Below are 16,522 nucleotides of genomic sequence, written 5' to 3' on the forward strand. Positions count from 1 at the left end.
TTGAAATAAGCAAATTAATTACAAGAGCTTACTACTATCATATAAACTTTTCATAGCATTTACCTCAAAACTTGTCTAAAACTAGGTTAAAAAAAACTTGCGAAGAAATATAAGTCCCTTTCTTAAAATCACGTTCCCTTCATAAGCTTAATTAAATTCTTGCTGTAGCACACAACGAGCTAAGCTATACAAGCTCTTCCAAATAACCTTACAGATTCTTTGAATTAGCTAATGGAATATGAAATGGGATTGGAGAGAAACAAACTAATCTACACGCAAAAATCAACTTAGTGTTCTCCAAATAAAAATTAAGCAGTTAATATGTACAGTAAATACAGATTCGGCGGATCAATGCTACAGAAGAACACTAGTGGTTCAACTTGATAACACGAGATATCCTTTCAAAGAAGATGGGGCACATGCTAGGGCTGAACATGATGTCCTCCTTCATCCATTCCGGTGCCACTCTTTCAAATGTGCCTAGAGATATAACATGGTACAGCAGCTCTGCTTCCTCCTCTCCTGGTGATTTGCCAATCCACGATAAACTGAAGGAGTAACCTACCAAGGTTGCAATAAAAGAAACATGTTAACCAAGCAGTTACATGTATGCAAAATGTTAAATCACTAGAATTTTAGTTAAAACTTAGAACCAAGATCAGCTTTGTCAAAGAAATACCCACGAATGAAACAAAAGGTCTTGCTGAACCGAGAATAAAATAACTTTGAACTAAAACTTGAAGATCATCAAGTGTCCAAAAACTAACACTTGTTCCCCCCACCCCACCCCCACCCAAAAAAAAAAAGAGAAGAAATCCTAGATATTCTGAAAAGAAATTGTGAGAAGACAGGAATATGAGGAAAACGAAAATTTCACTGGCAACTGTGTGTCATGTTTGTGTCTCAGACTGAGGTACAGATACTGAGCAGAGTATCTTCACCCCTTCCCTGTTTTTATGCTCATTGCAGAATTATGATCTGTGTGTCCTGATTCAATGCTCTACTTTTTTTTTAAGAAAAAAACCCAGTAACCCTCCCAATTTTTACCTTTATATAGGTAGGGGCAATTTTGTTATTTGTATGCAATTTATTTATTTATTTTTATCAGCAAAGGTAAGATTATATTATATACTAATAATAATAGCAGTACAAAGGGTACTGTTGTATATACAAACCAGCACCAAAAAATGCAGAACTATGGTGTCCTAATACAAGCTATACAGCAAGAATTAAGTAACCATAGATCTGACAGTAAGCTTGGCACTTAACTACACAGTATCTATATGCTAATCCCCCTGATATAACTGGACCAATGGTGGAATGGGATGTCAAATCCTTTTTCCAAGTTTTTTAGCCATGTCCCGCAGAAATATAGAGCATCCTCCATCAATTTTTTATCGTCAAAGCTGTCGTTTGAAAAAACAATCCTCTATTTCTATGGTGCCAGATACACCATGTTAGGGAGATCCACCAAGTCTGCCATCTCTGTAACCTAATATCAGAAAAGTTGCAGTAGGAATGTTGGAGGAAATGATGTCTTGGAATTTGCAGGAATACTCCCACCATGTTTATCCAAGACACCGATTCCCATCAAAGCGGCATGATTTAAGCACAACTGAAGAATAAATGTGCTGCATCCTCTTCATTATCTCTGCAGAATGGGCATATGGCATCATTAATTTCCACGTTCCTCCTTTTTAAATTGATCTTTGTTGACAGTTTGTCCTGGATTAATCTCCAAGCAAAGAAAGAGGCTTTACTTGGGATTTTGAGTTTCCATAATTCAGTAAAGACTCCATCCTGATTCTCATCTGTCGAATCCCTGTCTAGCAACATGTACACATTCCCTATTGTATATGTCCCACTTGAATCTCATTTCCAGACCCAATTGTCTTGCCGCTAAGTTTGTACAACGAGACCTTCTATTACCTCCATAAACTTAGAAGCCATGTCTATTTCACCTTTGAAAAGGAATCTCCTCCACTGCAATTTCCATTCCCAACCTACATCTGAAATTATCCCCGTCTACTAGATATACTGGTACTGCTGTTGAGAAATGTGGTAGAGTCTTGGGTACTTCTCCATCAGCAATATACCATATTCCTTTCACCCATCCTCCTAAAACATCACCTTTGATCCCCATCAACTAGATATACTGGTACTGCTGTTGAGAAATATGGCATCATTAATTTCCACGTTCCTCCTTTTTAAATTGGTCTTTGTTGGCAGTTTGTCCTGGATTAATCTCCAAGCGAAGAAACAGGCTTTACTTGGGATTTTGAGTTTCCATAATTTAGTAAAGACTTCATCCTGGTTCTCATCTGTTGAATCCCTGTCAAGCAACATGTTCGCATTCCCTATTGTATATGTCCTGCTTGAATCTCATTTCTAGACCCAACTGTCTTGTCGCTAAGTTTGTACAACGAAACCTTCTATTACCTCCATAAACTTAGAAGCCATTTCAGCTTTGAAAAGGAATCTCCTCCACTGCAATTTCCATTTCCAACCTACATCTGAAATCATCCCCATCTACTAGATATATTGGTACTGCTGTTGAGAAATGTGGTAAAGTCTAGGGTACTTCTCCATCAACGGTATACCATCTTCCTTCCATCATCCTCCCAAAACATCACCTTTGATCCACACCCAACATTCCATTTTGTCCCACTTTTAAATCAGCTCCCCTCCTCAGTCGAATGACAAATGAAACTAAGGTCCTGCCACCATAAAGATTATATGTTGTTCCTTCTTGCCTCATCCAAGTTCCTCCATCCTCCATATTGAGTCCAAAACTTGAGCCCACAGTTCTCCTAGGTGGTGAAACAAATTCCGATGCCATTTTTCGAGAAGAGCAAAATTGAATTTCACCAGATCCCTGATTCTCATACCCCCTTTTTTCCTTTGGTAGACAATAGATTGAACCCCAATTCACCCATGCAATCTTCTTCTGCTCTGTGTCTCCTCCCCACAAAAACCACTGCTACAACCTCACCAACCTATCCACCACTTTCTTCGGAACCCTGAAAAAAGAAAAGAAATAAATAGGGATCGAGTTCAGGACTGACTTTATCAAAGTCACCCTACCCCCCAAAAAAAAAGATACTTTTGTTTCCATTTTGACAATTTTCTCTCACATGTCTTGACAATAGAATCCCAAGTCGCACTACGTCTTGGGTTTGTCCCAATAGGGATGCCCAAGTAAGGAAAAGATAAAGACAACAATCTGCAATTTAAATAACTTGCAGCACTATTCATCCATTGCTAAAACATCCCAATCACACCAAAACTACTTTTTGCAAAGTTAATCTTTAATCCTGATACCAACTCAAAATTCATCAATATCACCTTGATTGCTCTTACATTTTCCATCGTTCTGCAATTTAAATAACTTGCAGCACTATTCATCCATTGCTAAAACATCCCAATCACCCCAAAACTACTTTTTGCAAAGTTAATCTTTAATCCTGATACCAACTCAAAATTCATCAATATCACCTTGATTGCTCTTACATTTTCCATCGTTGTTGCCTCGAAGAAAATTGTATCATCTGCAAACTGTAATATACTTATTTTCACATTATTTCTTCTAACTGAGAAACCTTCAAGCAGATTTTTCTCCTATGCTTCTTTCATCAAACCAGATAACCCTTCTGCAACAATATGGAACAGAAGTGGGGCTAGTGGATCCCGTTGTCTGAGTCCTCTTTGAGGAGTGAACTCAGCTATGAGGCTCCCATTAACCAATATGGAAATAAAAGCTGATTTGAGAAAACCATGAATTCATGCAATCTATTTAGAACAGAAACTCATCCTCCTCAACATGTACAACAAAAAGTCCCAACTTACTGAGTCATATGCTTATTCGTAATCAACTTTGAACACTAGGCAGCTCTTGTTACATCTTTTTGTTTCCTCAACCGCTTCATTAGCAATAACTACATAGTGCAACATATGTCTACCCTCTATGAAATCTATAATGATTGGCATCACCTTCTTCAGCCTTCTTGATATAGCAGTTTAGCCACAATTTTATACATGCAACCTATTAATGAGATAGGTCTATATTCATTGAGATTATGGGGATCATGAACCTTAGGGATCAATGCTAGGAATGAAGCATTGCTTCCATTCAAAAATACTCTGTTAACATAGAATTCATCCAAAAAACGGAGCAAGTCAGGTTTGATAAAGTCCCAAAATTCCTTGATAAACTTAAAATTTAGCCCATCTGGTCCATGGCTCTTCTCATTGCCACATTCCCACAATGCAACCTTGACTTCTTTCTCATCAAAGCGCTCCACCAATAACTCATTTTGCTGCTAGCCAATGGACTAAAATCTGAACCCATGTAATTTGGGTCTCCCACTCAATCTCCTCAAATCTCTTCTTAAAGAATTATCGAATTTCCTCTTTGACCCTGCTAGGTTCATCAATCCAACACCTATCAGCAAACACTCCTCTCAACATATTGTGTCTGTGATTACAATTTACTATCAGATGGAAGAAGCGAGAATTGCAATCCCCTTCCTTGATCCATTTACTCCTTGCCTTTTGCCTTAAAATGGATTTATGTGAATGAGTTGTTGCCCACAAATCCTCCTGCAATTGTTTTAGCAGCTTCTTGATCATTCCATTGTCTTTCATCCCCTTCATTTTCCAGCTTGTTCAACTCCAGCTCAATTCTTCTTAGCTTATGCTGAGTATCACCAAACCGAGTCTGGTTCCAAGCTTTTAACCTCTGCTTTACTCCCTTAATCTTTTCCTTTAAAACAAAGCCCCCCAACCCCCTATAGAGTTCGCTGTCCAACACTCACGAACAACATTCCTGAAAGATTTGTCTTGAAATTAACAGTCTAGAACCCGAAAAGACTTCAGGCCCTAATCAACAATTGAAGATCTCAACAGAATTGGACAATGATCTGAGAAATTCTGCTCCATTATAAACTAAGTACTTCCTTTCCATTTAGTAAACCATTCAGCAGATACAAGAATTCTATCCAATCTACTTTTAGCTGTCCCATTTGGTCTATACCAGGTGAATTTTCTTCCCACCCAAGGCACATCCTCAACCTCTAAGTCTGCAATCCATTCATTGAATTCCTTCATAATCCTCTCATCTTGCCCCCTTTGACAAATGCCTACTCTTTCTGATGTTCTTTTGATGTTATTAAAGTCACCTAATATACACCATAGGCCTCCCAAGTTTGCATTTCTCAATTGTCTAATTTGTTTCCACAAGTTTCTCTTCATAACCACATCACATGGTGAGTAGATGTTCAGTATAGTCGCTTTCGCACCATCAGCAACCCAAATTCCTTCCAAATAAATGAAACCACAGCCACTGAACTTCTTCTCCAGTTTGAAGGTTTGTTCACTCCAGAGGCATAGTATTCCTCATGCACTATTACATGTTGGCTGCAATTCCCAGCTGACATCCCAATCACCCCACAAAGCTTGGCATACAACCTTATCTAATTGTTCCTTCTTAGTCTCTTGTAGGCATAACATATCAATTCGTTCTTTTTTTTTACCAATTTCCTTACTGAGGCCCACTTTACCCCCCTCCCCAACCCCTTTATATTGTAAGCTAGGATCTTCATTAGTCACCCTCCCTATTTCCCAACCTTCGAGCCTCTTCCTTATCTCTTTCTTCCATACTAATCATCTTAGAGACCATTGAACCCTCCTGTTTACTGCAAATTACTCCCAAATTCTTTGCCATGACCCAATTCATTGTTGCTTCTTTTACCTGGTAACAGGTTGTAGGACTTGGAACTAATGTTGAAGCCCCTGTTACATGTTGTTCACTGTTTTGTTCCTCCCATCCAACAACTTCCTTCAACCCACTACCCCTCATCACTAATGGAGAAGTGTCGTGTTTACCTGAGTCATTGCTGGGCTGCTTTCCTTCCTTGTTTGTTTGTGTTATTTGTCCAACTTTGGGCCCATCTGTTTTGTTATGACCCAGTTGCTTTTTGCACCATTTATTTCTTGAGTAAACCTTCCAACTAAGGGCTGGCCCTTTTTTTTGCTCAGCAAAAGTAATGATATATTATATATGAGTACCAGAGGTACTATGGTACAATATAGGATGGGTATACAGCAGATTCAAAATACTAAGGATCTGACTGAACCCATAGAGGAAATACACATGCCCTGCAAATCTAGTTTAAAACTTTTACATTCATGAACACTCCCTACTTCTAGAAGACTGCTTTGAGATGGGAAGACCAATAGCAGAAGTGCATAGTGAAACCCTTCTCCGTAACCTTGAGCCAAGACCATAGCAGAAATAGTGCGTCATCCATGACCTTACTTCCATCAAAAGGCTGATTGTCCAAGACTACCCTGTTTCGGTGCTTCCAAATTGTCCATGTGAGTGCTACCCACCAGCATTTCCATCTTCTAGCTCTAACTCCAACAGCAGACCAATTTTCATGTTGCAGAAAATGATCTTTGGGATTATGAGGAAATACACCAGATGAATTTATCCATGACTGAGATTCCCACCACAGAGGTAGGGTCTTAGTGCAGTAGAAAAATAGGTGTGTTGCATCTTCATCCAATTTGTTGCACAATGGGCACCTTGAATCATTCAGCTCCACTTGTCTGGTCCTTAAGTTTGTCCTAGTTGGCAATCGGTCTTTGATGAGCCTCCAAGCGAACACTGCCCAAATTGACTCTTTGCAAAATTAATTTTCAGCCCTGATGACAATTCAAAACATCTGAGGATGATTTTTAAAACCTTCACATTCTGCATAGTGGCTTCCCCAAAGAAAATAGTATCGTCCACATATTGTAATATGTTTACTGGTTCCTTATTCTTTCCCACTAGGAAGCTACTGAACAGCTTTTTAGCCATTGCTTCCCTCATCAAGCCTGTTAGTCCTTCTACAGCTATATTGAACAGCAAGGGGGCTAGTGGATCCCCTTGCCTAAGCCCTCTTTGTGGAGTGAATTCAGTAGTGGGGCTGCCATTAACCAAGATGGAAACTGTGGCTGATGTAAGGCATCCCATTATCCACTTTATCCACTTGGGACAAAATCCCAGCCTGCTCATCATATGTGATAGGAACGACCATGAGACGGAATCATAAGCTTTTTTGTAATCAACCTTAAACACTAAGCATGGCTTTTGACTCCTTTTTGCCTCTTCCATTACTTCATTTGCTATGAGGACGCTGTGCAGGAGGTGCCTACCCTGTATGAATGCAGATTGCCTCTCGTCTATGATGTCCGACATTACCAGCTTCAATCTGTTAGCAAGAGTCTTGGCCAAAATCTTGTAAACACAGCCAATTAACGATATAGGCCTGAACTCGTTAAGGGATTGAGGATCTTTCACTTTGGGTATTAAACCAATAAACGACGCGTTACCACCTTTTGGGAAGATACCATTGTTGTGGAATTCATCAAAAAACCTTAGGAAGTCAGGTTTTAATGTCTCCCAAAAATGTTTGATAAACTTGAAATTTAATCCGTCCGGTCCGGGGCTTTTATCAATCCCACATTCCCAAACAACTGCTTTTATTTCTTCTTCATGAAAAGCTCTCACCAGCACTTCATTTTGCTGCAAACTGATGCCCTTTAGTTTGATTCCTGACAACTCTTGTCTGATGGGATCAGGTTCAGAAAATCTGGCCAAGAATAATTTTCTGACTTCTTCTTTAACTCTGATTGGGTCATCCACCCATGAGCCATTGATAGACACACCTTTTACTTTTGCCGCAGCAGTGATTCATGAGCTTGTGCTGCTATCCACAAGTCCTGCAGCTGTTTGCGGGCTACCAATTCAGATGGAGTTAACTGCCTATCATTGCTATTAATCTCCAGTGAATTGAGTGCAGACTCCAGCTGCTGTACCCTGTTGGCAGTATCTCCAAAATTCTGCTTATTCCATTGCTTCATTGTCACCTTGAGTCTCTTAATCTTTTCTTTCAGAGAGTATCCCCCCCACCCCCTTACAGTTGTATTTCTCCAGGTCCCTTTAACTAGGTCTTGAAATGACTTCTTTGTCAGCCAACAGTCTAAGACCCTAAATGGTTTGGGTCCCCAATCAGCATTTGTGGCTTTGAACAGAATAGGACAGTGGTCCAAAAAGTTTCTATCCGAAATGAAATACATACTGCCAGGCCATAAGGATAACCAGTCATGTGAAACAAAAACTCTGTCCAACTTGCTCTTTGCTGTTCCGTTTGGTCTGTACCAAGTAAATCTTCTCCCCACACACTGTACTTCATCCACTTCTAAATCTGCTAACCAGTTATTGAATTCTGAAATGGAGTTGCTGTCTGTCTCCGTTAGGAATGCACTTACTCTCTCCGATGGGTCTCTAATGCTGTTAAAGTCACCCATGATACACCAATTGCCATCTGGGTTATGACTTTTAATTTGCTTAATATCTTCCCAGAGGGTGCACCTGCTGTGTACATCACAGGGAGCATATACATTTTCTAAGAATAGCCTCTGCATATTTTGTACCCAGACACCCTCCAAAAATATGAAACCCCTTCCCGTTGCTTTTCTTTCAACCCTAAAAGTTTGGTCGTTCCAGATACACAACAATCCGCCTGCTGTATTTGATGCAGACTGAGATTCCCAGCTCAAATTAGAGTCCCCCCATAATGCCTGACACATGGTTCTGTCGATAGACTCCTTCTTGATTTCTTGTAAACAAAGCAGATCGGCATGGTGCCTTTTTACTAGTTTTCTAACTACAGACCACTTGACCCCCCTTCCCAAGCCACGAATATTATAGGACAGAATGTTCATGATGACTGTTTCTATTTCCCAGTGTTTCAGCTTCCATTCTGTCTCTAGTCTCCATTTCTGCAATTTTATCAGTGAATTTTGTGTGGTCTCTCCCGCATGACAGCCCTAGTTGATTTGCCATTTCCCATTGAATTTTTGCTTCTTCGTGCATACCCATGGTGTCTTCGATCCCAACCTGTAGTGCGCTCCCAAGTTGAGGTTGTGTCTCGGGTTCCTTTCTGTCCGTCTCCACCATTCTGCTGTCAACAGAGTCCATGATGCATGGAAATTTCCCACTATCCTTGGCCCATTTCTTCACGCACCCTTTTTTTCTCCAGTAGACCTGTATGGCACTTGCAGGCTGATTTTGTAGATCTTTTTGCGGGTTCTCAGGGGTTGTGGGTCTGGAGGTGTCCAAAGTAAAATTGGGCCCAAGTAGGTTCACGTTGAAATCACGTGACTTGTTTGAAATAGTCTCCAGTGGCCCGTTGCTGTGGATATAAGTGCTTTCCACTTTGTGTCCTTGGTCTAAGCCTATTGCCTCCCCTTCTTGGCTATCTGCTACGCTAACCGAAGACCTAGCCAGGATATGCTTCCCTTTTGGCGTAACGTTAGCTGTAACTCCCGCAGGTTGACTTTCACCATCTTCGTAACCTGCTCCTGCTGTTGTCTGCTGTGTTTCCATTCTATTCTCCTCTCGTAGGTGACGCAGAGCACTGCTAGGAACACGTGTCTTCCCGCAGCGGTCATTATCCAGTGGGTCGTCATTACCACTTTGTCCATTGGGTATTGCCATGCCTTGCCGGAAAATTGAATCGTCATGCATGTTGTTGATGGTGGGTCTCGGCGAAGCTTTGCTCGGCCTAGACTGAGGGGTACCGAAGTCTCCTTCGTCAGAGTATACTTCGTCGGAGGACCCCCAAACACTCCGACGATGTCGCGCACACGCCATCCCCTCATGCCAGTGCTCCTCAACGATGTAGATTTTATAGCTGTCTCCGTCGATGGTTGTCGTAACCACGTGCTCTACCGTCGGTCTCCGTGGTGTTCTGACCAAGACCCGCGCTCTATCGAGCCTCTGCATATCTTCGAAGTCATCATCGACTTCGACCAAATCACCGACTGCTGCCACTATTTTGCGCGTATTGTCCATGCTCCATGCTACTAGGGGGATGCCCCAGCACTGCACCCAAATGAGTCTTGTGCCTGGATTAATCTTCGAGTTCCACTTTTCCAGTGCGTAGAACATGGAGGTGCCTTGGTCTATTTCTTCCTGGATCAGCTTTTGAGCTTTTGCGTCTGAGAGGCCGATAAGAAGAACCATGTCGTCGCCGAGATATTTAGGTGATACCTCTGAGCCAAGGACCCATGCGAGTTCATCTTCTACTCGGTCGAAAACTTGTTGTCTCTTCAATCTCCCTACCCAAGTGTCTACATATCCGTTCTTCATCTCCTCCGAGATATCGAGTGTGACCGACGAGTGTGAGACCCCGTGCACCGTCGGGAGTGAGGGAGTGGGTCGTTGTCCTCCCGTGTTGACAGGATGTGAAGTCACCGCCTCCACGTACGACCGCTTCATGTTAGGGGTTGTTGCGACTTTGCTCCTTTGATTTCCACCCACCTTATGCCGCCCATGGCTGACAGTGTTTTGTTCTTGTGTGTCTTTTCCTCTCCGATACTTTGGTATGTTCACATGCAGTTTCAATCCCCCTACGACAATATTATCCAACTTTCTTTCCAGATAACTTGCATTCGAAACTCCCTTATATCTCACAAATCCATACCTCCTTCCTTCTTTGTTTCTCTGTTTCGGGATGAAAATCTCCCTAACATCCCCCATCTGTTTGAAGTGATACCATAGTTCCTTCTCCGTTGTATCCTCTGGGAATCTCGTAAAGTAGAACGACGTAATGTCGGCTCTGTCGCGCCAGTTTATGTGGTGGTAATTGCGCTGCTGCCCATGCCATTCGCCACCGTAGCGTTTTCCAGGACCCGCCGTCGTGTACGGCTCAGCTTTCTGTCTCTCTCTCTTTCTGTTCCTGACGATGGTCCACTCTCCACCTCTGTCTATGTCTTTCTCTCTTTCTCTCTCATCACTCTCGCTCTCTCTCTCTGTCTCTGTCTCTCTCTCTCATCTCTCTCTCTCACTACTACTTGGGGAAATACAGTAGTCGTGCCTCAAAATGAATATTGCGTAGGGCTGGCCCATTTAATTTAGAGCACAGACAATTATTTTTCCCTTCTTTTGTTTCAGCAAAGCCCAATAAAGGGCTGTCACCTTCCTCATCTTCTAGATAGTCATGTGACCCCCTCCCCTTTAATTCAAAATTTCCTGTCAAAAGTGGGCCCCTTTCGTACTCATTGTTTCCATTCTTGTTACTGCTGTCATTCTTCTCTTCCAAGACCACAACAATATTTCCCCTTTTCCGCCATAGTCCTTGCTGCCATTTCCTCCTGACAACGGCCTCTTTTCTCCTTCATGACCTTACCACCACACTATTGCCGCTGGGTAGGTCTGTGATTTCCACTAAAAGCTTTCCCATCCATTTCCCCTTGTTCTCGACTTTCATCTCTGGACCGAATTTGATTTGGTCCTTGTGTCAGTAACTCAAGGTTATTACCTTTAGGTCCTAACGTGAGACATTGCCCACCGGACAATTGCAACTCTCGACCAATTTCATTCTGCTGACCTCCTGCATTTGCTTGCCTAGCTGTCACCGGAAACTCGCCTTCCAACGACACATAATCAGCCAATAATGGAAGCCTCATTTTGCTCTCATCGAAGATTATCTCATCCAAAGACCCTATCAGGCTCCCCGTAAGGCATTTACACCTACAGGGGTTATAACATGTCTCCTCTTCCTTATGAGCCAAATAATCGTCCCCGTTAATTGACACTGTTATATCGTGGTTAATTGTAAGGTGTCATGGGGTTTTAATGAGCACCCGTGCCTTATCTAGACGTTGAAGATCTTCAACGTCATCGTCGACCTCCACCACTTCCCCTACCCCCGATGCAATCTTCTTAATGTTCTCCAAGTCCCATGCGTGTAATGGGATTCCCCAACACAGAATCCAGACCAACCTGTATCCAGTCCTCAGGCTTGGACTCTACTTCTCTAGGGTATGGAACATCGACATTCCATTCTCAACTTCTTCCTTGCAAATTTCTTCTGCTCTAGTATCAGTGAGACCCAACAATAGCACCATGTCATCTCCAAGGTACTTTGTCTTAATATCTTCGCCTTCATCCCACATGAATTCATCTTCTATTCTATCAAACGCCACCAAGTTCCTCAGACTTCCTACCCAGACGTTGCTGAACCATGTCCTCTTCTCCATGGGTATACACAGCTGAATTAACAAGTGAAGATTTGTTTTCACTGGATGCGTGTACCTTGTATCCACCTCTTCCCCATAATTTTGTTGCCTGTCGCCACTACTCTCGCATACAAGATGGGTGTTGTCATTCGATGGGGGTGTTGTTTTAGTGGTCCTGCATTCATGGAAGTGTATTTTGTTACCTTTCTACCTTGGTCTTTATCGCCCTCAACTATCTTGTCCTTGGCCAGCCCCTTTTTGTACTGCTCCTCAATATTGGATTTTCCAGTCATCTTCCTCTCCCTTCCATGTTTCAGGAGGTTGGCATGTAATTTCAGACCACTAATAATCAAGTTGTACAGTTGTTGTTCAAGCGTTCCCACATCACCCACTCCTTTGAACCGCACAAAGCCATATTTCCGGCCACTCCTATATGTTAGTTTATTTGGTGTGCTTACACACTCGTTAGGATAAGAGCTAATTATGCCCATTTCCTTTTCTCCTTTTATCTTGCCTTCTTGTCCAATCCATGCATATCATGTCTTGAGTCTTGACCACCAAACTAGCCATCAGAACTCCAAAACTATATCCAGATTGAAACAATCTAGCCAAGCATATTAATTATTTATATTCCAAAAAATTATTAACTCAAACAAGTTATAAAAAGATTAAGAAATAATAAGACAAAGAAATCAGTTACAATCCAAAATTATGAATTACCGCTTGATTGATGCAGAGCAGACATGCATATTCGTCCTGTTTGATAGTCAGTGGATAATTTCATGCCCAGTGCATACTCAAAAAGAACTTGAATAAGCCCGTTACCATGACCACTTTCATGTAAACCAATGCCTGTAAAACACAATGAAGTATATATAAAATATACCAACACCCCAACCAAACAATTCACATATAAAGCATGAATAACAATTGCTAACACCAACCAGATTGATCATTAGCCTTGGTACAGCACTCCAGCAGCTTTTTCACAACAAAATGTCAGCATATTAAGGTCATTATATTTTCCACCCAAATAAATTAAACAGAATGCATATGCGTGTGTGTGTGTGTGTGTTTGCATATTCATATAATTAAACGCATACTTGTATATTCCATTTTTAGGGTTTTAAATACTCACCTTATCAGAAGCACTCTCCTTGCAAGCATTTTGTGTTGATTCTCTCTCCACAGAATTACCTTCATTTTCAAAAGATGGAATTGTTTCTTTCTCCAAAGCAATCTGCCTTGTACGTTTTCTTGTCATTCTTATAGATGAGCTGTTGGAGTTTGCCTTAAACTGATCATCTACGGTCTTGATCTTGCTGTTATTATATAAATCATGACATGTTCTTTCCTGGTGAAGCTTTAGCAATTTCTCAACTTCTTCAGAAAGAGTTTCATCTGCCAAAAGTTCACACCCAAATCATCAATAGAGAAGAAGAATAAATGAAATTGAGATACATCTAGTGATAGGCATTGAAATGCTGTGGTGAACTTACATTCACAAAAGATGCAATGAAACATAGTCAAACTTAAACATTGAATATAGATTCCCACCAAAGTTCTGAAGAAAAAGATTAGCTATGTAGCTATCCAAAAAAATAAATTACCTACATACATGCAGAAATTCTTTTATTTAAGCAACTTATTATAATGTTTTGGTTGAACTCCAAACATCTCAAACCTTCTAATTATTTAATATCCTGTAAGAAGTATTATTTTCAAAAATTACTTTGTTATCATTCTCCATGTGAATCAGGAACTAAAAAAAAACTATGTAAACATCCGCACTACCTACAATTATTTAACAAGCATTTAACTTTAATTTCAAGAACCACAAAAACAATCGAGAGCCTCACTTTTCTCTTTTTCCTCCATAAAAAGCTTCTGATAATCCGCAACCTCTTTCTCTTTGGCAGCCCTGAAATTTAAAGTAACACATTTTGGTAAAAAAACAAAATAAACCATTCCTTAAAAATCCCCAACAGAAAAATAACTAAAAAAGAAAAGGCTAAACATATAATTCCGTCCCTGTACTGCGGATTCTAAATTTGGTTCCTACGGATAAAAACTTATTAAATCAGTCTCTACCTGCTATCAATTTGGTTTCTATTACCATTAACTCTCTTACACATTCTTGATTTGGTCTCTATACATGCAGCACATTCTTAATTCGGTCCATATAAGTGTAGACCAAATTAAGAATATATAAGCAGCTAACTATCAAAGTATGACAACAGGGATCGAATTGAGAATTGTTAAGCGTAAGGACCAAATTGAGAATCCTTGACATGAACAGGGGCTAAATTATATGTTTAAACCAAAAAGAGAGAGAGAGAGAGAGCGAGAGCGAGAGAGAGAGAGAGAGAGAGGCTGCATTGTTGAAAACGTGCCTAAGTGAAGCCAATTCAGTTCTCAACTCATTGACTTGTTCAAGAAGTCCTTCCTTTTCGCTCTTCAAGTGCTCTATCAACTCTTCCGCAGCTGCAACACTCAAAGGGTTCGAAATTCAGAACACGTTCGTTCGTCGTTCTTCCGAGAATTCACGCCGAAAGGAATGGAAAGAAACGTACCCGTCAAGTAATTCACGAATTTAACTTCTTGTTCTTTGTTTATGTGATCCAAATCGGAGAGTTTTTTAGACTGAAACGACAAAGAAAACAAAGAATCAATAACAAAGCCTAATAACCTGTGTTGGTTATCGATGAAACATCAATTAAAGAACAAACCTTGAGTTTGGTGTACTTGTCGTAGAGCTTCGAATACAGAATCTCCATCGCAAATACGTGATTTTCACTGCACTGTTTTAGGAATGGCGCACAAATTCAAAATTAGGGCTCGACAAAGTGATTTACTTGGAACGACGTACGCACCCGTCTTTCACTATTTCCTCCTTTTCCTTCTAATTAGCTTGACCCACTTATATCTAGGTATTCATGAACGGATGCAATTGAAATATATATATATATATATATATATATATATATATATATATATATATATCAAAAAATGAATACAACTAAAACCAAATAGATAAAAAAAATTGAAATTTGTTATTAAATCAGATTTTGGAATCAATTGTCGAAACCGATCCGACCTTATTTATATCAAACTTTACATATGATACATATTTGTATTCATAATTTGACAATATCACTCATGTTTATATTTTTATTTTCTATATATTTATAAAATTATTATATAATTTATAATTATATAATGATATATAAATAAAATATTTAATATTTTAAATTATTTATTATATTATATCTTATTGTTATTTAATAAATTTTTTGAAATAAAAGTATAATTAAAATTAAAAATCGTATCAATCGCTTTAAATTTGATTGTATCATATTAATGTTTTAAATAAAATCAGTTAGATGATGTTAAAAAGACTAAAATGATTAGATTGAATGATTTTTTTATTCAAAATCAATCTGATTAAATCCAATTTTCAAACAGCCCTGTTAAGAAAAGAGAGGGGGAATTGAGATGATGGTCCCCAAAGTTTTCTAAAATGTATTAATATTATTATAAAAATATTGTGGTCCTTTATTTATAAAAAAATATATTAAAAAATGATACATGAATTTATTATGTTAGTTGACATTAACAAGAGAAAAGAGAAGATGAAAAAAAAAATATAAGTATATAAGTAACTTGATCATAGAACAAAGAACTAAAGAGAAATGATAAGTTTTAGTGGACTATTTATGATGTTGAGATATAATTATTCAAAATTATTTTATCTGTCTAATTTATTTTTGTTCTGATATATTATCTCTATTTGATTATATATGAAACAAATAACTAATTTATCAAAATTAATAAAAATAATTAAGTTATTTAATTTTAATTAATATTTCCATAGAATTAAAGATTTAAGTAGTGATTGTATTTAATATCATTAGTTTTAATTTAAGGAATATTTTTTTATTAATGAGGGTGACTTAAATTGTTAATAAATCAATTAATGAATCTATTAGTGAAATGCTTGATTATTTCATTAATAAACTTCATAATAAGTTAATGGTAATATATATATATATATATATATATATATATATATATATATATATATATATATATATATAATTAACACCTTTTTATTGTAAAAATTAAAAAAAATATTTGAAAAAGAATCTGTTTCTATAATTAGAACAAGAAAAATGTATCATCATTTCTTATATAAAAATCAAAGATAGTATTATTTGTGTAATGATATAGTTATATTTATTTTTATCTATAAAAATATTAGATATATGTATAATATTAAGGTTTTTTTATATTTTATGTATTTAAAAATTTAAAATTTATTTACTAAATCATTTTTTTTCTTGATGCCCCTCAAGTTCAATTTCTTGCTTCGTCCCTACCCTTACAAGTTACAACTACATGCTTGAATTATTACTCGGGTGAAAAGTGTTAATTGTTGTAAAAAGTGTTA

The 16,522-nt window shown here is 38.7% G+C and overlaps 1 protein-coding gene across 1 annotated transcript; it reads right to left on the reverse strand.

The window, feature by feature from the left end:
* Positions 1-118: 118 nt before the first annotated feature.
* Positions 119-15,010, reverse strand: LOC100781481 (uncharacterized). The gene is made up of 8 exons (XM_026126798.2): positions 14,802-15,010; positions 14,646-14,715; positions 14,466-14,556; positions 13,932-13,993; positions 13,211-13,473; positions 13,017-13,053; positions 12,793-12,924; positions 119-561 (listed from the first exon to the last, which is right to left on the reverse strand). Exons 1-8 carry the CDS (start codon positions 14,847-14,849, stop codon positions 368-370), a joined length of 897 nt encoding a protein of 298 aa, XP_025982583.1. The 5' UTR covers positions 14,850-15,010; the 3' UTR covers positions 119-367.
* Positions 15,011-16,522: the final 1,512 nt, after the last annotated feature.

This window comes from Glycine max, chromosome 18 (genome assembly GCF_000004515.6).
Source record: "Glycine max cultivar Williams 82 chromosome 18, Glycine_max_v4.0, whole genome shotgun sequence".
NCBI classification, from domain to species: Eukaryota; Viridiplantae; Streptophyta; class Magnoliopsida; order Fabales; family Fabaceae; genus Glycine; species Glycine max.